Consider the following 25,501-nt stretch of genomic DNA (forward strand, 5'->3'; position numbering starts at 1 on the left):
ACTGACTGAGCCCCACACAGTAGGAGTACGCCCCGATGCTCTCAGACATGCATGCTTCCAGCACATCGGGGCTGTCCAAACTACTCAGGACCATTTTCTGTTGCTGCAATGACATTTCAGAAAAACTGACCTCCTGCATCACTTTTTCAGGGTTTCTTTGAATTCAGCCCTCTGAAGCTTGATCATGTTCATGTGTTTTATTTTGTTCCTTCTGTCTTCATTGGATGGTCTCTTCAGCCTCCCGCTTCCTGTTTGTTTTGTTAAATTTCCTTCTCAACTTTAGCAAAAGTGCCAGAAATGTCGTCTGTGTAATAATTAGTGTGCAGTCCATAAAAGTAAATGGTAAATGGCCTGTATTTATATAGCGCTTTACTAGTCCCTAAGGACCCCAAAGCGCTTTACACATCCAGTCATCCACCCAGTCACTCACACACACACACACACACTGGTGATGAAGCTACATTGTAGCCACAGCCACCCTGGGGCGCACTGACAGAGGCGAGGCTGCCGGACACTGGCGCCACCGGGCCCTCTGACCACCACCAGTAGGCAACGGGTGAAGTGTCTTGCCCAAGGACACAACGACCGAGACTGTCCAAGCCGGGGCTCGAACCGGCAACCTTCCGATTAAAAGGCGAACTCCCAACTCTCGAGCCACGATCGCCCCATAAAAGTAAAGTAAAGCAGACACATGAACCAGTTCAAATTATTCCAAATTTCGTTTAATAAATAGAGCACATGTTTTTAGAATCATGTTCACACTAAAAAGGGTCAAAAGAGCTCATCGTTATATCATTTTTCTTAGTAAGAACAAGGCAGGCACTTTAACCAGCTTATGGTGAACGGGGAACAACAGGAAGGAGGGCCGTGTGCGTGCACTCGCGCACACGTGTTTAAAAAAACTCACTAAACAACATATATGTTTCGATTTTTCATCACTGTAAATAATATTATCATAGAAACTAAAAGCACATCGAAACCGCAGAAAAAGAAACACCCACAACCAGAGCTCGCAGCCGGACGCCGAGAGGAACGAAAACCTGCCGCCGAGTGTTAGAGTCTCATTTACACGTCCAGTTTGGTTTCACGTCCCCACATCTTACAGCCAAAGACTGAAACAAATACGTCATCAGTTAGAAAGCAGTGCAGCGGCGCGAATGTGCAGTGAGGGAGAGGACAGAAGCAACAGTCACACTTGGAGTCTGAACACAGCTTCAGCCAGACTCATTTTCTCTTTTGGATTTTAAAAAAATATCATAAATCTGGAAATGTGGCAAAGCAGCAACTGGACCGCAGATGGAAGGTTTCGGCTTTATTAATAAGAAATTAAATTCACTGCTGAAACTGGACAGAGCTGAGATAAAGAGCGATCTCACTAATTACAGCCGCTGCAGTTTCAACAGCCGAGCACGTTTTCAGTCCTGACGCCAGAGCAAAGATTCCCAACCGCAGGATTCAGAGGCGTAAACGTCTGAAGACTTCAACTCTGTGGACGCACAAAAGTCGACAAAGCCTCGGGTGCTTCAGGGTTATTTAGTAATCATGGTTGAATTTTAGGCTCATGTGCAAGTCTGAGGATCAGATAACATGAACAGGAATCAAAGTAAGAGGCACCGATACACATCAAGCCATCTCAAGGCGCTTTAAGATAAAACCCAGACGATCAAACAATCCCCTACAAGCAAATAAACGGAGAGAAACTCGTTTTTTAACAGCTGGAGGCCTCCAACAGAGCCAGGAGAAGGACTTGACCTTGGATAAAAACAAAGGACAGCAGAAGCTTTCTGTTAAAGCCCATCTTAGATTTTTCACCTCCTTGATCAGGCTTCACTCGCTTAAAACAGGCCAGAGCGACGCGTTTTACCACCAGAGGCGCTTTTCTTTCTTTCAAAGCTGCGCTGGAGTCTTGCTGATGTTTGGAGCACCTTGGCGGCTACTTAGCAAGCTAACTGGTAACGTGCTGGTGCTGAGAGACAAATAAAAAAGCTTGCTGGTTTGGAGATACCAGTTAGCATGCTGGAAAGAAGAAGTAACCTCACAGACGTTAGCAGTGTTCTCGAAGGACGGTGATGAGAAACGGAAATAAACCTTCACTCACTGCAGCTTTCAAATAAATTTCTTTGGTTAAATAAGCGCTTAAAAAAGGAGGTGGAAACGCTGCAAACAGAGGTCACGACACTTGACAAACGGAAGTTCCATCATAGCCTAATTTTACCGGTTATTTGAATTCGTTATTACAGTCATTCCGAAAGTGTGCGCCCCCTGGTGGACTCCAGTCACATATTAATATAAACCTATTTCTTTATATAACAAGTGATTTAAAATTGCTAATATGACATGGCCAGTTAGTGATATCACTCATTACTCTGACCTGAATTTACTGCTCGGTGCTGAAGTTTCACACATTGGAGCCAATTTGATTTTTGTATTTTTTTTTTAAATATAATTTTTAAGCAAATACATCACTTGTATTTTGATTTTTGGTGAAGATTTAAGATTGGGCGTGCTCCATGTGAGTTTCCCGTCTTTAAACGGGCTGCAGCACTCTTCACTTTGGGAATGCCTGCTTCATTAAAGAGCTTTAAATCTTCCAAAGCAAACATGAAGCAGATGATTGTCTTTCATCGCAGAGGCTCTAAAGCACTGTAGTCGCGGTGACCAAATATGAAGTAAATGAACTAAAGCTGGAAGCTTAATCAAATCTATCGGGGGAGGCTTCTGCAGAGGCGTATTTCCTCTATTTTCCTTCAGACAAACAGCTATTATTTTATTCTCAAGGCTAAGCCGTCCTTCTGCATTTCAGGAATCAGAAGCCACCCAAAGTTTCTCAATGCGGGATTTTCCCTGCAGCAGGATCACCCGTGGCAGACACAGATGCCTGCATGACCCTGCTGCGTGACTTGTGTTCAGTGCTGTCTTATGAAAGAGACAGACCAGCATCTTTTCTAATCTAAGAAAATGACACATTTTTCCATCACTGACGACGGGAAATATTCAGTAAGCGTGACCTCTGGAAACCTGCTCATGAAAGCTGGCCGCTCAGCGACCTCTGCTCAGTGAATCTGGACCCCGAGCTTCTCTGCGCGAGTTTAAAATGAAAAACACCGAGATGTGGGATTAGTCAGTCTCTCAGTCAGTCCTCCATGCTGCTGGAAGCAAACACACAAACTTTGGTGCATCACAGGAAGTGAGACTCGCGGCGCCGCTGAAACGTGTAACTGCAAGCCATGTTTGTCGTTTGCCTGGAGTGACAGACTGTAGGATACAAGGGAAGACAATAGGAAGGGAAAACAGCGGAGGAAGGTCCCATCCCAAAAAAACAAAACAAAGAACTGGTCCCAGGAGGTTCAGCAGGACACGCAGAGTCTGACAGTGTGCACAAGTGTGTGTGTGTGTGTGTGTCCATTAGAGTTTGTCAGAACAGGGTTATGTGCACATCTTGATCCTCAGCCAGGAGGAGCTGGGACCCGGAGACGCCGCTGGGGCTTCCCCACGCCGGCTTGTCCTCCTCTTTCACTTTGAAGGCTGCAGTGTCTCCTGCAGGGACAGGCGGGAGCGCGCCGGGGGAAGGGGCACCATCACGGACTGGACCCCGCTCAGCCTCCAGGGGAGGAGGCCCAGGAAGTTGTCCCGATGGCGCGTGTCCAGAGCGAGGCTGAGCACTCTCTGGGGACTGCGAGTCTTGGGGTTCCTCATCGACTGGGAGGTAGAAGGTGGAGGTGGAAGGGGAGTGGTCACTGTGCTCCTGAGGAGACGGAGGGAAGAGAAGGAAGTGGTGAGGCAGAAGCGGTGACTATGAATGACAGATGGAGAGATAGATGGATGGATGGAGGGCTCGGTGGGTGGATGGATGGATGAGTGTGTGATGGAGATGGAAAAGAGGAAACGCTGTCAGAGTCATTCAGGCCCGAGCTTCTCATCAAGCTGCAGCTCAGCCACATTATTTTTCTTCCTCTAAAAAAAACTGAAAGTCTAAACTAAAACTTTGCTGCTAAAAACTTGACGTTTCCTACATTTTCTTCAAAACAGCATTAAAACTAAAACTCCGTGTCTTTGTGTGACCACATGTCCTCGTCAGCTCCCTGGATTAAAGTAGACTAAACTCCTGAAACTGCTCTGGAAAATATTGACATTAGACTCCGTGTGTTGGCTCAGTAAAATGTAAAGCTCGAGTCACAGAATCAGTGAAAACGTGGAGCTTACAGCCAATTTAATCGGAAACATCCGGATCAGGCTCTGTGAAACGAAAGCTGCTCGCTTGATATTAAAGATGCTCATCAGTCATCACCATCTTCTAATCCCTATTTTAGATTAGAATCAGACCTGATTGATCAGCCTGCATATTTAGGGGCCCCATTAAATGCACAATAATCCCTATCGCTAGGCAAAAGTAGCAGACAGACAAGTGGCAGCAAAAGCAAAGAAGCTTCCTCAGTGTTATAATAATAATATTAGTTGTTATTAGGCAGTGCTTGGACAGTAAGCTTTCAGGGAGGGTGCAATGAACACTGTAAAAGATGATGATCAGTAACAGCAGACAAACTAAGTTACTCTAGCAAGGACAGCTTACAGAGGTGAAGCCAAGGACGTTCTCTTTGATGATTTAACAGCACGGGCAGCCACATTAAAGCACCGTGACCTTCTTTTGCCACTTTAATGGAGAGAGGGGGTTCTAAACACTACAATACCCACAATCCTCCAGCTGGCTAACCTGCTCTCAATGGACAAACAGTTACACACGAGTGAAATGCTGTGAGTTTAAACAAGGCTTCATGCAGATACAAGCAACACGTACGAATGGGTGGCGCCGCAGCCGCCAGGGAGCAGGGCGGGATCAAGCAGCAGGTGCTAAGAAGCTGAGGCATCGGGGCTTGGTGATTGGACGATGAGCAGCAGCAGGCGGAGGAGGAGGGACGGGAAGAAGGCGGCGGTGGGGCTCATTTGGGGAAGGTTAGTACGTCACTGTCACACCTTACTCTCTGTAAGGCAAACGCACACACACACACACACACACGGAGGAAAAACAGAAAGACAAAGTGTTAGCGGGATAAAAAAGAGAGACTCGGGATGAGTTAGGCTCTTTGTGGAGTCCTGCTGGGAGTCGGGAACGCTGTAAATCTGAATCAGGAGTGAAGAATGAAACGATGTGAAACCCTCAGAGATGATGGTGCAGGTGGTGCAGGATGATGTTCATGAGCGGGTGGAGCTGAAGTTTCTGCCTACACGAGAGCGTATTGGATCAATAAAAGAAAGACAGAGAGACGAGCTGTGATGTGAGAGGATGGACGTGTTAATCCAAGGCAGTCGATGGAGGACCAGAGAGAAAAGTCAACGTGTTACGAGGAGGACGCTGCCAAAACAACAGTGTACGAAGAAATCGTCAGTGTCGATGTGGAGGAAGCATCTCAGCCTGTGAGCTACAGTTAAAGGTCAAAGGTCAGCTGATCAACTCAATTTCAGAGTTTTTTCCAGCTGCATCAAGCTGAGGGCAGCACGACTGTGACTGGACAACACTGTGGCACAAACCCATCCACAGGATATAAATATGTAAGGAAGACTGGAAATAATCTGATCATCTAGTTTGTTAATTTTTTATCATGAGTTTAAGTTCAGTCTAATCTGGATGTGAATCATTCAGAAGGTCTGAAATGAAGCGTCAAACCCAAAAACCCTGAATTATTCCATAAAGTGTCTTCTTCATGAACAAAATGCATTTCGATGAAGGCAGAAAGAAAATCTGAACTTTCACTATTTAGAGCCATGAGTCACAAAGTGCAGGCTGTCACCCCCTGGTGGGCTTTAAGGGTACTGCACAAGGGTCTACATGGGTCATTTCCAATAAATTCAACTTTTCTTTATAAATTCAATTAAGTATTTAATTAGATTCAGATACCATAATCCTGTAGAATAAATCTTAAACATTTAGATTTGAACAAATGAAACAAGGCTATGGATTTAAAATCCCTTTTTTATTACTATTCTTACTTTTTCTAACCTGTTTTTGATACTGAACTAGTCTTATATCTTTTCATTAGCTGAAAAGAACTTAAATCAACAGAAGATCTGAATAAATCACATAAACAGGAAGGAAATACTTGATTCTTATGCTTCTGTGATAATCAGAGTTCTGACTAAAGGTTTGGGTGAGATCCAGGCATGAACTGTAAACTCTCAAACTCTGAATGTTTCTGAGATTCATCCAAACGCACAAACTATCCAGCTGCACGTGCTGCAGGCTCCAGATGTGGCTACAAAGACCTGCTGCTTGAGCAACAGCTGGAGTGACTGTTCAGCCTGGCTGTAGCTTTAGGATGGATGAACACTACAGCGTCGACGCACAGAGAGCTCAGAGTGAGGAAGGACCACAACGCGTCTGTTGTGGAGCGCAGGGTGAAGGCTCGGTGAGGGGGAAGCTGTGGTGAATGGGTCGGGGTGCAGGGGTTGGGGGTAAAAGGCACGGGGGTCACATACGTGCTGCATTCACCGCTGCAGAATGGCGTATACCTCTGTATACAAGGACTGGACAGCCTTCTGGCCTGACGGATCTGAAAACAACAGTTTACAGCACAACTCAGTTACAGCGCGGGAGAGAGCTCCTATTCAAGCGAAGCCACACATCCACCCATCCATCCATCCACCACCACTCCAGCCATCCACCCACACATCCGTCCACCCATCCATCCATCCACCCACACTCCATCCATCCACCATCCATCCATCCATTCCATCCATCCAATCTCCACCACACCATCCATCCATCACTCCACAATCACAGTCTCATTCCATCCATCCATCCATCCACCCACCACATACCAACTCCATCCATCCATCCACCATCCATCCATCCATCCATCCACCCACCACATCCATCCACCCATCCACCCACATCCACTCCATCCACCACCCACCCAACCAACCACACATCCATCCATCCACCCACACATCCATCCCATCCTACTCCATCACATCCATACTCATATCCATCACCATCCACCACCCACCATTCATCATCAACGACTCTTAACAAAATCTCATCCATCCTACATCATACATCCATCCATCCATCCACCCACACATCCATCCCATCCCCATCCACCACACATCCATCCATCCATCCATCCACCCACATATCCATCCAGCCATCCATCCATCCATCCATCCACCCACCCACACATCCATCCATCCATCCATCCATCCATCCACCCATCCAGCTATCCATCCATCCATCCATCCACACATCCACCCACACATCCATCCATCCACCCACACATCCATCCATCCATCCACCCACCCATCTAACCATATACACCCACATATCCATCCAGCTATCCATCCACCCATCCACACATCCACCCATCTATCCCTCCATCCATCCATCATCCACACCTTACACAGACAGAAACCAGCCAACCTGCTTTTATTTCTTGTGACAAACATCTGTGTGAGGTGTGATCCAAACATTCTTAGGACAGCTCAATTAAAAGTTGCTAATCCCCCTTCAGGGTCATGGTTACTGGAAGTTTAGGGCCAGTGAAAAGAGTGAGGAGTCTTTTGGAATTTTTTCCCAGAATTCTGAGAAAGAAATCCCCAAATTCCCCCATTTTTTTCAGCGGCTGTAATCCTCTTCCGGGCAGGTTCACACAGCTTCCAGCTCTGCTGCTGTTTGTGAAATCTGTGCTCGGACGTCCCGTTCTGAACACTTGCACTGTGCAATCGGTGATTTCACCATCAGTCATGGACTTCTGCTTTGGTCGGCCTGAATTTCCTCTGATGGGGGGACCTCTGACTACAGCTGAGCAGTTTTCACTTGGAGTTAATAGTTTCCAAACTTAGTTATAGCTTCAGGCGAGGAGCGTTATCGGGAGAATGGCGGGTTTTTATAAGGTCTGATACACTGGAGCAGCAATCACAGATGCACAAGTACAAGAGGACATGACGAGACTTTCACAGAGAGATCTAAGATAACAGCTGTCCAGAGGTGCTTGTTGTCTAAGCTGTCTGTGGTCTGCTTCTTCCACCAGTTACAAGGCTAAAGATAACAATGTTGTTTTGCATCAGAAACCTTTAAAATGTCTGAAATCGACGTCTTTTAGAGCTTTTCCATAAACTGGTTTGTTTTTCTCTTACAAACCAGTTTGATTTCCACTCCAGCTGTCATCACTGGCAGAATCACCACTCCTCTTCATGTCAGTCTGGCGTCTGGGTCTCATGTGAAACAATATTTCAGGTTTTGAACAAACTGTATCTGGTTAATATTGCAAGTTAAAATCAAAACTGGCTCTGAGTCAAAAAAGCCTCATTTGCTACAAAACAAGGAGGTGTCCTTTAAATCCTTCCAGGAGTTTACCGCTGCGTTAAGTTAAAAGACTTTAGCTTCAGACTGTGATCCAGGTTGGTTTCAGTAATGCAGACGAGCTTCGGTTTGAATGTTTATAGTTTTTTGTAGTTTGGGAAGGAAACTCTTTAGGTGTGTGTGTGTGTGTGTGTGTGTGTGTGTGTGTGTGTGTGTGTGTGTGTGTGTGTGCGAGAAAGATTTAACAGAAATGCACAAAAACACATGCATCAGTCACGGTCATCATCATCTGTGAAAGTGTCACAAAATCACGAGCAGGGTATTAAAATCACAAACACACAAATGACTTCACACTCCGTCTCATCCCGAATGACAGATTTACAATTAAAATATTCCCACACTGGGTTAAGCACCCAAATCATCTGAAGATTGTTTTGTTAATAAAAATCTTTGAATTAATTAAAGAAATCTAATAAAGGTTTACAGAGTTCTAGACCTCATTAAGCTGCTGCAGTGCTGTGTTTCTGCCACATGGTGGCACTGCTGCACTCGCTCATGCAGCCACATGTTGCTGCAGCGTGAAGTGAGCAGGAAGAAACACTTCAGAGTCATTTTAAAGACCAATGAGAAGAAGGAATGCATCTTCAATTATGGCAGCATCTTTGTACCATCTTAGTTAAACTGAATTATTCATGTTCTAAAACTGCTACATCTGTCCTGTTAAATCAAACTCATCCTTTTCCATGTCACCTAAACCTCTTTTACCAAGTAGCTTCACCTGAGATGATACGTACAGTGTTAGCGGAGCGCCCGGGACCGCGCTGGGCCACGATGGCGCCTGAGATGGCCTTAATCCAGCTGTGCATGTCCTCTGGACTGTCAGCCTGACAGAGAGAAACACAGGAAGGTAAATGAATGCACGCTATGATTCTAAACACGTACATATGACATAATACGGTGACTTTAACTCGATTAAACGAAGTCTTCCTGTCAGTAAATCGCTCCTTCTCAGTAGTTGAGTTAGAAGAGTTGGAAAGAACAAAGACGACCAAATGTCCCATCAGTACATCCTCATCAGTATCTCATGTGGAGACAGCGGAGAGAGTAAATCCTTCAGAAGATGGAGGCGTGGAGCAATCATGCAAATGTTGAATCTAATTTACACTCATTTGGCTCAAAGCAGAACAGATGAGACAACGGTGCAGAAAGAGCTTCTCCTGACTGATGACCGCGTCCTCCTCATGCGTGTTACCTGTATGTAGAAGGTTCTTGAGCTGGTGACCATCTCGAACAGGTTGTCCCTCATCATGTGCTCGCTGGAGGACACAGAGGAGACGTTTTAGTGAACTTCCCCTGAATCAACCCAAACACAGAGCTGACAGGGAGGCTGACTGACCTCTGCTTGCACTCCTGCACTTTGTGGATCTCCTTCAGCGGGATGGCTCTCAGCGGCTCCCTCTCCTGAGACGACGGAGGAGAGGAAGTACATATCAAAAGCAAACTGAAACACGTGACCTCGTCACGATGGGTCGGGTAATATTTAGTGTCTGCGTTTGATTTCATTTAAATTTTGTGAGAAAAAAACCTCTGTTTAAATCTTTGCTCTGGTCAGTCGAGTGAACAAAACGTCAGTCGTCTCACAGCGATTGGAAACGCGACTCTAAGTCAGACGTTTAGATATCCGACACAGCTCTGCAGCGCGGCGGCTTCACTGCAATCAAAGGACGACTCACGCCACGGCTGAGCTGACGAACTTTCATATTCACACTCTGTCAAACCACAGAAGGCAGTGAGCGGCATGCTTTTACACTGATCAGAGATCATCACCTCAGGTTACACCAACATACATACATAACATACGCAGCAAGGGTGTCAAACGTAAGGCCCAAGGGCCAGAACCGGCCCAGCGAAGACTCTAATCCGGTCCACTGCAATAAAATGTGAACGAGTGCATCAATTTTAGACTTTTAACTGTATTTTTGAATCAATAAAGACCTCGCCATGGACACTTATGGTGCACCAAGTAGTAAAATAATCGTTAAACAATTAAATGACAGAAAAGTTCCTCTTTTTCTACTATCCACTCTGCTACAGACGTTTTTGATTTTTTTTACAGTGGCTCCATGTGAGCAATGAGCTGCCAGAACATTGACTGTAACTTTACACATGTATCAGGTAGAAAACTGAGATGTATTGTTGAACCTGCACTTATATTTCATGTATTAAGACATTTCAGGGATTAAATGTTTAATGAAATGTCTTTACGCTGTCAGAAACACCACCTTCCCTGGTTTGGCCCAGTTAAGATCAAACTGGGGCGCACGTGACCACGATGGAAGATTAGTCTGACATCCCTGATGTGCAGCATCACCTGGCTTAATGAGCTGCCTATAATCAGCACTTGGCGACGCTAACTAAGTAAATCACCTATAAACGGTGCTCAGTGTGTGCTATTGCTGAAGGCTGGGGTTATTTGACTGTCAGATAGTTCGCCCGTGTGTCATTCGGATCAGCATCCATGAAGACACGCGTGTGCTGATGATATGCATGATCTAAATGCTTGATTGTGTCGGTCTGTATGACTCGCAGTCAGCGGCGATAGCATGCAAACAAATGTCAGCGTGAACACAAGGAAGGCGATGAGTAAACATGGACGTCAACGAGCTTCACGAGCTTTTAACGAAGAGCGGCAAATAAATGACACGTCGGACTTTACAGAAACATTCAGGTGTTCGCTTTACAGGATTAATCAGACTACCAAAAACCTCCAGTGTGGATACGGATCCTGCATGAATATGGGAAATGCTTGTGAGACGGATCACTGAGACCAGCTTCAGCTCTCTCTTCTCCATCTCCTGAAACAAACTTTCCTTCTTCAGCTCTCAGTAGAAGAGCAAACACTCTGCAGCAGCTGCACTCACTCAGGACATGATTACACATAAAAAGGTGTGAACACTCAGCCAGACACACATATATGTACGCACACACACACACAGGGTGTGCCCATATATGTGCACAGACAGGCCGTAGTCTGTCCACACGTAGATGACATGAGGAGGTATTCAGGACGCATGCCTCTGCATGTGGAGACACGCAGCAAGTTTTGCAACAAGCACGGATTTTTTTCACTCTCTTCTTCTTCAGTGTCTGTTTGGGAGCAACGTGATGCGTCTTTGAGCACTGATGTCACCGTGTTTGAGCTCTTCGCCGTTTCCTCACCATGTCAGTTTTGTAGTAGTTGAGAGAATTTTCATCCAGGACAAAGTACCGCCTCTTCCAGTTCTTCATCTGAGAGGAAGAAGCAAAGCACGTTTCAAAGTTTCTGTTTAGCTGCTTTCTGTTTTATTTTGAAATACAGTTAGGTTAGTTCTACGCCTGCCACTTCCTTCTGTTTTCTAACATTTTTGTGCCGCACCTGTACATACGGTGTATTTATAAGCACCAGACTGTATTCTTACTGTGCCTGTGGTTATTGTTCACTTTTGGAAAGAAATATTTTCTGTTAAAAAACATTATTTTAATATGGCAGGTAACTGCAGTGAAAGGTTTACCTTGTTTTTCTAAGATTGAAACCAGTGACCGAGTTATTTTCAAAGATTTTTCTCTTCTGAACATCGACTGTTGCTCATTAATAACACAAAAGTATTTTTATCTGATTACTGTGTGAGATTTTATCCAACCAAACGTGATGGTTCATTATGACGACACTGAATAACCCTGAGTGTGTGTGTGTGTGTGTGTGTGTGTGTCTCACCACAGCTCCTTGTTTGACACAGTATCCTGCTTTGATGATGGCCTGATCCTGCGCTCCTCTGGACAGGAAGTAGGGCATTTGATTCTGAGCCCGCTTTACGCCTCCACGATCAGCTCCATTGTGCCCCTCTCCCTGCTCCTTAAACACACACACACACACACACACACACACACACACACGAACATTAGACTTCATCTGGAGTCATTTTAACTGCTTATAATCAGAATGATGAAATAAACTTTAGTGCAGGACGAGATTTTCTCACATATATAAAACACTGAAGTCTTAAAGTTTCAACTGATTTCTAAAGTCGTCCTCTGCTGAAGAGTTTGTGGACTTTTTACTTCCACACTGAGCCGTGTCCAGTCAGCACGTCCACACTTCATTTCTCCAATTCAAACTGCTCTGAACACTCGGTTTCACACAGTTTTTTTTTTTACTTCTGACACCCGGTGATGTCATCGAGAGGGGATACCCCTACCACGACACACCGGCCACCTGCCAGCCCATTGATCCAATCTTGCGTTTTGAGGGGCAGCCAATCAGAAGAAAGCTGAAAGACTTTAAGAGGGAGGAGCTAAACGTGTTGTTTTCACACAGAGGATGAACTGAGGGGCAGCATGAAAGCCCGGTGTAAAACAAATAAGGATTATTATGAACTCTGAATCATCCAAAGCTACCCTAAGAGAGTCCAAGAATAAAAATAAGACAACAGTCAGCGATGATATTTTTAATCCATGCATTCTTCCTGTTCTTGTCATTGTTTTCAATGATATATTACCCATAATGCAACTCCTCTGACTGGGGTCGCTAGTCTCAATCATAAACAAACGATGGATTACAAAGATTTTGCAGTTTTACTTCCTAAAACCGGCGTAACAATCACAGATGTGCAAAACTGTCAGAGGTCCCCTTTAACAAATAAAAACAAACCTCAGCTATCAGCAGCTAAATGTCGATGCGCGTTCCCCTCGATATTTTTAAAACCTCCGACTCATAATTAAACCAGCCTTAACTCGCCTGTGTTCCTGCGAGCTGACTCATATCTGCAGCTGCATACCAGCACAGGCAGGACCGGACCTGCCGAGCTGCTCCTGCCGCTCGCAGCTGTGAGCGTTACCTGAGTGGCCGTGATGATGGGGACTCCTCCGATGATCTCAGTTTTGTAGGAGACCTGTTTCACGGTTCCAAGCAGCTCCTGGGGAGTCTCTGCGTGGGTGTTGTGGCCCTCGCCAGGCTTTGGCACCTGAAAACAGAGCAAAAAGGCTCCACATCTCACTATTTTTAAGAGCTTGGGCTTTATTTCACCTTTTTTCTTAACTCTCTGCATGTTATTTATCATAGGAATTCACATTACGCTAGCAATGCTAATTAAATAGAGATAAAAGCTATTAGGATCAGTTATTGGCTTTGGTCTTAAAGAGTGACGATGGTTATTTTCACACCTTGAACTGGAGCAGAGGTCTAAGTCTGACAGGAAGCTCATTCTGCAACCAGCATGTTACATATGTACCATTCCTTTAAAGGAGAGGTGCTCACAGCTTAAAATAACAAGCAGACACCAGAAATTAACTTTAAAATCAGTGCTGTTTTAGACTCCTTCCTGGACTCTGATAGATGGAAAAGGAATAAACGATAAAAGGATGGGTGGTGTGAATCTGCCACTCCCAGCTAATCATTTTTCAGTAAGCAGTGTTACTGCTGTGATGGGTATTACTTTTCCCACTATGCTCCCTCCACCCCTGTGATTTAATAACCTCGACTTTGTAGTTTAGCAGCCAATACTGTCACACCCTGCGTGTTAAGGCACTAAAGCCTCACAGGAAACATGACATTACACGTACAGGTGGTCTAAACTGTATGAGGACTGACCTGGTGACTAGTTATAGAGCAGTTGTTAGCCTAGTATAAGCACATCAGCACAGGGAAGACACGACGAGGATCGCTCTCAGTAGAAGCAGAGGTAAACACTGAAAACAGACTTCAGACTTCAGCCAGAGCGTCTGAGGTTATCCATCCACAGCATGGCGTCGGTCAGCCTATTCTAGCTGCTACTGAGACTGCACATGCCAATAGTGGCATGACATCTGCTGGTGAAAACCACACTGTGGTGTAGTTTTGGCAGCAAGTGCGCCTTTCTGCTTAGCAGCCGGCTAATACAGTAATCGAATGCAGGTGGCCTGCTGGGTTTTAGAGTGTACGACTGCCAGTTTTTACCACCAAAACTCGAAAGTCAAAATCAGGAGCAAAGTGATTTCAGTGGTTTTTAACATCTCCTGTGCTGACGTGGATGTACACCGGAGAATAGCCCAAGGACCTTAGCGCTGGTATAAATGGTACAGAGCTGTGGCGACGTCACTGTTTGCACATAACCCGACCAATGCTGCGAGTCCTTTAGTTAGGCTAATGCACTTGCTGTTGTCGCCCTTGCAAAGGATGGTGCACACAAAAAGGAAAATGGCATCTGCTGACACAAGCGACGTCTCGGTGTCATTTCAGCTGGCCGTGCATCTCTACAGGACCCTCCATTTGCAACCCAACAGATTTTTGCCCGCCTGCTCAACTCAGCAGCGGTCAGCGCAGCACGTGCGTCGATATCGGCGCACGAGTTCGGAGATTCCTTGATTATAGAGAGGCAGGGAGTTGGAAAAGATGAAAGTGTGCACAGAAAACTTGTCAGCTGACTGCAGACCACAGCAGCTGCAGGTGGCTTTAATGCTGTTGTGTCTTTACACGCTGCTACGCCTGCACTGATCTTTATCACAGTGGCCTGATGTGTAACTTTCCATATGCTGCAGCCCGAGGCTGAAGACAGAGCGACACACAACAAGAGGACAAACAGGGTCAACGATCTGTTGTGTGTGTGTGTCTGTGTGTGTGTGTGTGTGTGTGTGCGGTGTGTGTGTGTGTGTGTGTGTGTGTGTGTGTGTGTGTGTGTCTGTGTGTGTGTGTGCTGTGGTGTGTTGCCACAGATCTTGTTGGATTGTTGAGAACACTAACCATTCTACCAAATCATGGTTAGGGTCGGTTGGCCTGTAGGTAAAACTTCCTCATTCCTGCATTTATAACTGTGAACGAATGAGAGGGAGAGAGAGGAATGTGTAAGGCTCGAAAGCACAAGAGGAAGAAGAGAAACGAGCTCCATGGGTATCTAAAAATATCGTCTTATTTCTGTTTCAGAGCCAGAGGATGTGTGTGTGTGTGTGTGTGCCATTATCCCATCCAGATGCAAATACACACACAGAGGTCAGGTCTTTGTCATTGTACAGTTTCCTCCTATTGAGTGACAAAGGCCTACTGTTTGACAGCAGAGGAACAACAAGTAGCAAGGGACAAAAGAGAGGAAATAAACCGCACAGATGAGGAAAAGAGGGAGGAAGGGAGTGAGAAAGAAAAGAGGTAGGGCAGAACGACGAGGAAGGAAGGAAACAAGGAAGGATTGAGGACAAAGGAGACTGGGAAGGAAGTGAGGAAGGAGTGGGGTCTGAGGGCTCTGTGCAGGCCGGTTGTGTTCTCGTACACAGCTGTTTGCACACAGGTACATTGTGATGTTGAAACAGGAAAGGGACAATCTGCTGCCACAAAGTTACAAGCATGCTATTGTTTAAAACGTCAGCGTGTTGGAGCACCGATAGTTCCTCTCACTGGAAACAAAGCCACACAGAAACAGGTCAAAAGCAAAGCAAAGAGAAATGTATGTGGCCAGAGTCACTACGCAGGTAAAGAGGAAGGAGGCAGAGAGACGCAGTGCAGGGTGAGAGGGAATAAAGACGAACTTACCAAAGCAGAACTCTGCCTTTGGTCTTTGTTTGGTGGCATCATTGACCTTAGCGAGAGAGAAGAGTAAAGGGTAAACGTGTCAGCACAACCCACCAAAAACATGAACCCACTCATCTGTGATAATTCTATGCTGCTAATGGCAGAGTACGGGACGGATAAATCCTGGCACCGCTGTCATTTAGCCGATGTAAGGTGGACTTGTGGCTGGGACAAGACGAATGTGGCCTACAGAAAACCACACATTTGGGAAAAACTCAGGAAAACGACATATCATACTATAAAGATGCTACACTCACAGCAGTGGTCTGAATCTTAGCTGTCAGACTCCAGTTTGTTCATGTAAATGGAGAGTTCACACGCTGAGGCTAATTATGGAGTTCCACAGGGTTCAGTGCTGGGACCAGTTCTGTTTACATTATACATGCTTCCCTTCAGCAGTATTATTACAAGGCACAGAAAACATTTTCACTTCTATGCCCATCTTAGAATAAGGTTTAACTTCCTGCTTCAAAATTCGTATAATAATATGGTATCTAAACAGATGCTAACTCTGGATGGCATTACCTCGGCCTCCAGTAACACTGTGAGGAATCTCGGCGTTGTCCTTCAATGCACATATTAAAAAAAACTGTAGGCTTGCTTTCTTGTATTTGTGCAACATCTCTAAAATTAGAAAAGTCCAATTTATTATTAATCGCTGGCTCTCTTCCACAGTGTATCGTCTGTCCTGTCTCCCTCACCTCACCCCCAACTGGTCGTGGCAGATGGCCGCCCCTCCCTGAGCCCTGTTCCTCTGGAGGTTTCTTCCTGTTCTGAAGCATCTATTTACTGTGTGACTTTCAAATGAATTTCTGAATTTATTCGGTTTCATTTTTTTGAGTTTAAAATCCGGCTGACGCCACAGGAATTCGACAGGCTTTAGGATAGAGTCATGAAAAGGAAGAGGCGATAATCCAGCAGATGTTCTGTTCAGTCTACAGCTGGTACCAAGAGAAATCACACGCCAAAATAACAACGGATTTTACAGATTTAAGCACGTTTGTACGCACAGAGAGTGCAGGTGAAACGGTGTGTGTGGAAGAGTGAGGACTAACCTTGGAGATGTAGGAAAGATTGAGAGAGCCCACATTTCCTGCACCTTTGGGCAGATTCTGAAGAGAAAAAGCACAAATGTACACAAATGTATCAGCATCAGCCATTCGTGATTGCATCGAGAAGACGTAGAACTAACAGAAGTGAACAAGGTAGTAGCGCTAGCATCACTGCTGCCTGCTATGATGGAAACCAACAACAGTATTTCCTGCGTTTATTTACAGATTTCACAACATGATATTTAAAAACATGAATTATTCTTTTTCTTAAATTTATGATCTTAAGAAGAGTTTGCTTTTTTCCCCTTTCAGTAATGTTCAGTAAAAATGACAAAATAATGTAAAAGACGATGATGTGGAGTCATAAGAGAGCTTAACTTCATCCAAAGAGTCAGATATGAATAAAAAACATGACATGGTCAGAACCGGTTTCAGTCTTCTCTGATCTCACAATACTTGTTATAAACATCTATGTGGGAAGATCATCTGGAAAATACCAAAGCTCTGTGCGCTGGCAGTCCGACCAGCTTTGGGCATGAGGATGCGACAAGTTTTAGAAATTCCCCAACAGTAGGAAATCTCAGTGCTATCGCTAACCTGTTTCTGTTCTGGTTCCCGTTTGTCTGCTTGGTTTCATGCAGAGGTGAGACTACTCAATCAGATTTCAGATTTGAACAGTGAAGCCAAGGAGGAAGTGCCCTAATCCTGCATTCTTTCTAAAGTAACCGTTGCTTAACAAAACCCTTTAATGAAGTATAAGGTGCAGAAAAGCCAAAGTGTAACGTCCTCATATGAGGAGGGAGGGTCTCAGGGGGCTGTACGGCTCCAGCGCCTCTGAAAAACACATCAGTGGTGTGATTCACGTGTCTGACATGTCCCTTCATCACAATGAGCTCGCACACAGAGGAGTTAATTTTGACTCACTCCCACACACACCATCCTGCTGCACAGCAGAGTGTGAAAGTGAATTAAAATTTATTCCCCGGTGCAACAGCTCCTACTTCCTCCTGTTGCAAAAAAGCAGTGGGCTTCAGAGTCACGGGCAGAGACGTCTGCAGCACCTTTTCAGGTAGCAGAAAAATGCAGAACAATACGAGAGCCGAGCTTCACGGTGTCAGCGCACGCCAACAGAAAAATGCTGCTGTAGCACAAAGACTTTGATGCTTCATGCAGCTGATTCTTAAGAAGCATCTAAAATATGAGCTGTGCAACAATGTGGTGGATTACATCCCTGAAGCGATTCAAGTCCCTGCATGATGATTTTCACGAGCTGTTTATTGCCACTTGGAGGTAAGAAAACCAAAGTCAATACCTGTAATGGCTTCTGAACTTCAAAATAAAAGGCCTGCATTTATGTTCTTACTACACACCCCAAGACATCATGACCTCAGATGAAAACACCTATAAAAACAGTTTCTTTTCAGATGATAAAGATGTTTTCAGCTCATAAACAGCCTTACCTGGGGGTTATCCATGTACCACAGCAGGCTGCCCTGCTCAGTGTCCAGGATGAAGTAACGGCGCAAGAACCTGCCGCTGTTCTCATTCTCCTCGATGTCCAGGAAGCCGCAGAAGCGATTCTGTCGGTCCACGTAAGGCATCGCAACCCCGACCAGCTCAGCCCGCTCTGGGGCATCACAGGAACTCTGCACACACATTTAGACACAAGTGTCAAGGCAGGTTAAAGGTGCTAGGTTTGGAATTTATGACTGATCTATGGCTGATCTATGACTAGTGAACAATGCACATTTCTTTACACTGCTGACTCAGTACAGACATACGGGTCTAATTAACAGTGGTTGGCAGCTTGGGTGTTTTTCTGTTTTTACCAAGTCTGTTGCTTTTCTGTTTTATCTTATTGCTAAACTTGTATCCCAAAAACATGTAGAGAAAGTGAAACAAGTGAAAGTTTGTGTTCCATTTTTCCAGTAAGGATGGGAAGACTGGTTTGCCTGCCAGATCTGGTTTTTCGTGACGTCCAGCTTCCAGTTTGCAGCTGAGTAGGTAAAAACTGACAGGAATGAGAATTAGCAAGTCTGACGTCACTCTGTAGTGGGAAGGAGTTGCTGCTTTAGGTGGAGGAGTTCAAGTATCTTGGGTTCCTGTTTGTGAGTGGGTGCTGCAGAGCTCAGTCCTTCAGCAGGAACTCATGGAGAGCTGCAACTCCTCCACAATAAAAGGAGCCAATTAAGTTGGTTTGGCCTGGTTCTGGAGGAGGTCTCTTCCTTCTAAAGGGGAGTTTTTTCTTTCTACTTTTGCCAAGTGCTTGCACATTTGGGGCTTTCTCATTTTTTCTTCTTCTTTGTATTACTGCATCGTCTTTACCTTTCCACATAAACTGCTCTCTCTGTGCATGTTTCTGAAGGGTCACTCTTCCAGTGGGAGTGGACTTTACTGGACTACATGTTTCACCTGCTTTTAACTGTAACCTCAAAGTTTAATTTTAAATAAAAAACAATTACAGCAATTTACTGCCGGCTGCTAAGATTCATGTCTTTCAAAAGCCTCAGTCCCCTCAGAGTTTCTACTGGCAGGTAAGTCGCTGAAACGCCTGCAGCCTTTTCATAGCTAATGAAGCCCAGCATGAAGTTTTCCAGATAAGGAAGATAATACTAATCCAACCTTCACTTTCAGAATCTACTTTGTCTTCAACAGTTTCCTTCATGCATAGTGCATACCACTGTCTTTAAGTAGGGAAAACGTGAACGCTCATTCCTGTGCACCGGATTCCTTTCATACATAAATGACAGTTTTCTTCACATCAAATACACAACGTGTCATTGAAACATGCAGATGTAAAGTGTGGTTTGTCACACTAAAAACTTTCAGGCACGCACACACACACACACACACGCACACGCACATGCACACGCACACACACCCTTGTCTTTCCATTACTTCAGAGGACATTCGATTGATTTACATTCAACAGACTTAACCTTAACTCTACTAATCCTAATCCAACCCTTACCCTAACGCTCAGGATGAAAATTAATGATTTACATTACAGGGACTTGTCTTTTGTTTCCATAGAGGCTATGCAAACAGATTCATGCCGTGACAATATGAGTAATACACACACACACACACACACACACACCCTAAGAGGTAAAAGACTATTGTTTTCCCAGCTCTGTGATTTACTCTCACACTGCAATGCCAGAATCAACATGTCTGCTGAAATCAATCATACAGACATTTATTTTGTGTCTTCACCCCAGAGCGGCTTCAAACCTCACCATGTATCAACATTTTCAATGACTGGTTTAAGTTGCCTTGAATGTCTGGTCCAAACTGAACTTCAACTTTGCTCCAGCTATCAGGAGTAACGAGAGTTTTGCATTTCACGTTTCTTATGTCATGTCCAGCTTTGCTCAATTTTCCTTTAAAGCAGGAGGAAAAGCCAAACGTGTTCCCTTTCTTTCCAATTGCTGCCTGAGCATTTTGGCCAACAAAGAGTTTTAACACCCAGATTCAAGTTCAGATACCTGCAAAATTCTAGTTTAGCTACTCCCACGGGTGTTACAATAAATACATATTATAAACATATTCTCACATTCACAAGAAAAGGGAATATACAACATTAAGCCAAGTTACAATTACAATTAAACTATCTAATTAGTTTCCATCTGAAGATGATATATCTGACTTAAGTATTTAAAAAAAAAAAACACTAAACATGCAGTTCTGCTTTAACTTTGGACGTAAACAAAGATGAAAACTAACCTGCAGCACTTGAAAGGTTAGTGATGCCTGGTGACCTACAGAGCTATGGTTAGGCTAATATTCACATGTTAGCATTAAAAAGCAGATAACAAAGATGGACGTTGAGAAAAAAGATGTTAACGACCCACAAAAAACTCTCTAAACATAGTCCAACTGCTAACTTAATTTAGTACTTGAGTAAACATTTTCCTGAAGAGTTTAAGGCTTCAATCGCTACAACAATGATGTTCGTTTTGTCATTTCTGCAGACTTAAACAGGCAATAAGGCCGAGCATGCTTCAGGGGACCGACCCCCAGATGGTGTCCAAGCAACAATGGTGTGACTTCAGACAAGAGTAGGTGAGCCTTGAATTTTTTGACAGCCATACATCACATGCTGTATTCTGCATAATGTACTGTACTGTATCAGTACTTCATACACAGTCACTTCCCCTAAAATACTGCTTTAAAAAATGTGTGTCAAAGGAAAACCACAGCCCATTCCCATTATTGCACAATGGTGGGAATTATTAGAACATAACACATCAAAGGCCCTGATTGACAATAAAAGGGAAATAGATCATTTTCTTAAATGGAAAACTGCAATTTGCCAGTGCAGCTAACAAAGCGACTGACTAAGAAGTGGGGGGAAAGCTAAAGCTACTGGAAGCTGGAGTGGGGATGTCAGTCATTTTCAGAGTGTGTTATCTGGGTAATGCTAACATAGCGCCGAACAAACTAAACAGCCAGTCTGAAAACAAACATTCCCTCTGAGACAAACTTGGTCTAGTCAAGTCTGAAGCAGACGCTGCAGGACTGGTCCACTGAGCTGTGTCTGATAAGACGTCGGAGGCAACCTTTATGCTAATGCGTTGGCATAAAAGAGCCGTGAACAGTCAAGAAACCACAAAAGACAATCAAAAGAACAACTGATGGCACGCTAGATGACTCTGATGTTATTTTGAGCAGATATGAAAACAGGTGTGGCTTCAAATTAGGGCAGACAGTTTGCTGTGGCTTGTGCACAAAAAGCCTGAAAACCACTGCTTCAGGGTGTGACTACCCTGTCGCTGACGAGTCACCGCTGTAAGAGTGTGCAATTTCCTCAGTGTCTCAGGCACACCCACCCATCATGGGATGAGTAAAATTTGGTCCGTGAAAGCAGACTTTAAGCCAAAAAAAACAGCAGAAGCAGGTTAGAAGTTTCACAGGGAGGCGGCTCGCTGTCACAGAGCTCAACTTTGTGGTTTTCATTTTCAATTTCAAAGTGAAAAAATCCTGTTGGAACAGTTCAGAGCACCGCCGAAGGATGAATATATCTTACACCTGATTTCATGCCTTTAGATTTCTTCAACTTTCTTTAAATTTGGTGAAAATGCCTAAACAATGACAAACTTGTATGAATATTAGTTTCATGTACACGGCTGACAGTGAGGTGATGCTACAGTTTTAAGGGGGAATGGAGATCTTACAGTTTTAAGATCTCCATTGACTTAGAGATCAATAGAAAACATGAAGCCATGAGAGTTTTAGAATAGCACAAAAATCAGAAAAACAACTAAAAATTAGCTTTTTTTCCACTTTAACCTTTTGTTTGATTAAAGGAAAATAACATAACGCGGGAGTTGCTCAAAGACAGAAAGCTAGCAAAGGTACGGGAATGCAAATTCAGAACACAATAAGTGTGAATGAATGTTAGCAATGCAAGTCCATCCATTCATTTTCTTCCACCTACCCTGGTCTGAGTTGTACAGCAGATAAGTGGCAGACACTCATAAGGTTCTCTTTCTAAAAAGTCTCTAAGAGCTTCATACTGTTGCCTTTCCTTCCTCAGCTAACAGGGGAAGTATTGGTGTCACCAGTTATGACTGTTTGGATGACGCCAACATAGAAGTGTTAAAAAACACAAACGCAGTTCCTCGAATTTTCACTTTGAATTACTCGAGCGAAAAAAGATTTGGGTTATTTTTGGAAATGTGCAAATATTCAGCACACGAGTAGAGAAGGAGCAAAACAAACTGGGATCAGGTAAAAGAAACGGCTCTGTGCAAAAGTCTCGAGACACCCCTCATGCTTCTTACGATGTCTTCAGCCATCTGTGAAACACAGTGAAGGCTCTGTAACAGTTTGACGGCAGCTTTGTCAAAACTGATGAAATTATGTAATCCCATTACTGGAACTGAAGAGCTCTGGATGTTCTTGGAGAAGCCTGGAGAGCTATTCCTGAAGACTACTTAAAGAAGGGACAAGAAAGCCGCCTCAGAGAGTTCAGACTGTGTTAAATAATAAAAGAGGTCATACCACATGTTGACTTTCACTTGTCATTCATTCATACAAGCTCTCAAATTCAACAATGGCAGATGCAAAGCTTCAAAACCATAATCCACAGACCAGTAAGTGATGTCACGGTGGCTATTTTAAGTCCACGGTTTTTCCGGCTCAGCAGCTCCTCAGTGATTGAAATCTTAAACACCAAAAAACCCAGTGACACTCAGGTAACTCCACCTTCGTTCGTTAAATTAGCACAAATTACAGAGAATTAATTGTTCTGTGTTGTACTCTGAAACCCTACACTGTAAATAGAAATATAAGCAGATGATGCATCTCCATCGAATTATTCCACTGTCCAAACTACTAGAAGAGAATGGATCGACTTGAAGGCAGCAATTCCACCACCAACTAGTGTTTTGGTGCCAACACAGCTTTTCCTTTCTTATTATTTTGCATATTTATAACGACATAGTAAGTATTGGGCGATCGTGGCTCAGGAGTTGTCAGTTCATCTTGTGATCGGAAGGTTGCCAGTTCGAGCCCCAGCTCGTACAGTCTCGGTCGTTGTGTCCTTGGGCAAGACACTTCACCTACCGCCTGCTGGTGTTGGCCAGAGGGGCCGATGGCGCGGGCTCGCCTCGGTCAGTCTGCCCCAGGGCAGCTGTGGCTACACCTGTAGCTGCCTCCACCAGTGTGTGAATGTGAGAGAAAAGCGCTATATAAATGCAATCCATTATTATTATTGGAGCTATTTGCTTAACAGTATTCACATTTATAAGGTCTACAACTGAAAATTATTAAGCCCCTAATGATGATTGTCGTAAAAAAAGAGTGTGCAACACCCTCGGCCTCAGCTAGCTGTCTATGGTTACCCTTGTGACAAAGTAATTAGCTCGCTCTGAATTAGCAGGTAGATTTGTTAGCTAAGCGTTTCTTATTAATTAATAAAATATTGATATTTGGTGTCCCTGTATTGATACTATAGCTGTGTTCTATATGACAGGAAGAGCAAACAGTACATGGAAATTACTGATGGGGGTTAAACAACAGCTTTAAAATCCTGACCCAACATTCTTTTTTAAATCCTCCACAGCGATATTTTTCACTTTCAGTTTTACGACGTGCAGAAGGCTTTCTGTTGAGATCACAAGGTTGATGTACTGTTACTGTAAACTTGTTAAGAAGTTACATTCAACTGCTACTTCAAGTTCTCAGGGGAAAACACGGCTATTCTCTAGTTCTCACATCTGACTGATGATGTCACAGTACATACTGCTGACCTGATGACCCCTAACTTTGACTTTAAAACTTCTGTGCTTATATAGGACTATAATTTTTGATTAAGCAACAGAATAGACTAGAATGAATGTTTTTGTCATCGTACAGGTGTACGATGAACATCTGCCCGAGTGATGCATTCAAATACGGCACATCAAATAAAAACTTTATACAGACCCTACAAAGACTTCCTTTATGAAACAAATAAAATACATGTATAAATAAAAGAATGTAATAATTTAAAGTAAAGGGAAAATAAAAAGTATAAATTAAAATACACACAAAGGAAGGACAAGAAGTACACTCGATTGGACACTCTTATCGATATTCCACAGAAAGCTCTGAGTCTAAATACTCGTTTCACGACCTGAACAATTATTCAAAGCAAAAAATTGTTCACTTCTTCTCGTGTAAGAACATTTGCATGAAGCCACAGGGCAGCACGTGAGCCTAAAAATACCTCCTAATCTTTTTAACACTAATTTTCTACATTGTATTTATTTCAGATCAGGCATTCTGATTTCCTCTGGGCCTTCAACATATAATAACCTGTTTATCAAAAAAGATGGAATAACTAAAACAAACAAAACAGACAAAGTGAGCTGAAATCAAACAAAAAGAAAACAAGAAACTAAAGTAAATTAAACATTAATAAAGTTAAAGACAGAAAAAGGAAAAATAAAACATAAAGGACAAAATAAATCTGAAAACACGATGTAAGAGCTGAATAACATAAGTAGCACAAATATTAAAAATCAAGTACACTAATATAAGTAGTGTTCTTGGTCCCTGTGCCACCCCATGAGAATCCTACAGTCGCTCCTGGTAATATATGAACCTTTTACAGACAAAGCTGAATAAACCCTGATTTTACAGCTCTTTCACCTCATGAATCAGATCAACCTGGATCAGTTAGGGTGTTACTGCTGTGAATCCGCTGCTTTTCATTTCCCGTGTTTGGTACAGATATAATACTCACGGTGGTAAATATACCTATTAAACTGTCACCAGTGCTCAATTCCTCCCCGTGGAGCTCAAACTGTAGTCACAGGCCTAAAAACATCGACCCATTTCCTCTCCCGCCTACATTAACCGTCTCTCCGACAGCCTGTGGCCCTGAACCAGGCCGCTGCTGCCCGGGTAAACCATCCCTACAAACACGGTCTGACCGTCTGGAGGCAGGAAAAGCGACGAATTTCAGGTTTACTTACACAGTCCGGCTCAGTCCGAGTCCAGTGTGGCAGCTGTCCGGCACCAGCGTCAAGTTAAACCACAATAAACCCACACTGCTTCCGCTTACAGCCTTTAGAAATAAAAGCTTCTGCTGAC

General features: G+C 43.9%; 1 protein-coding gene across 1 annotated transcript; it reads right to left on the bottom strand.

Annotated features, from left to right (window-relative positions):
- Nucleotides 1-700: 700 nt before the first annotated feature.
- On the bottom strand, nt 701-25,501 carry plekha1b (pleckstrin homology domain containing, family A (phosphoinositide binding specific) member 1b). Its single transcript, XM_042224744.1, is given in 14 exon segments — nt 701-3,745; nt 6,472-6,545; nt 9,088-9,177; nt 9,546-9,609; nt 9,690-9,754; nt 11,513-11,581; nt 12,048-12,185; nt 13,168-13,395; nt 15,056-15,070; nt 15,072-15,115; nt 15,828-15,873; nt 16,922-16,978; nt 18,379-18,564; nt 25,384-25,501. Coding segments are annotated over 13 exon segments (1,263 nt in total). The 5' UTR covers nt 18,520-18,564; nt 25,384-25,501; the 3' UTR covers nt 701-3,513.

Source organism: Haplochromis burtoni, unplaced genomic scaffold, assembly GCF_018398535.1.
Source record: "Haplochromis burtoni strain Fernald_Lab_line unplaced genomic scaffold, NCSU_Asbu1 Contig_148, whole genome shotgun sequence".
In the NCBI taxonomy this organism is placed as follows: domain Eukaryota; kingdom Metazoa; phylum Chordata; class Actinopteri; order Cichliformes; family Cichlidae; genus Haplochromis; species Haplochromis burtoni.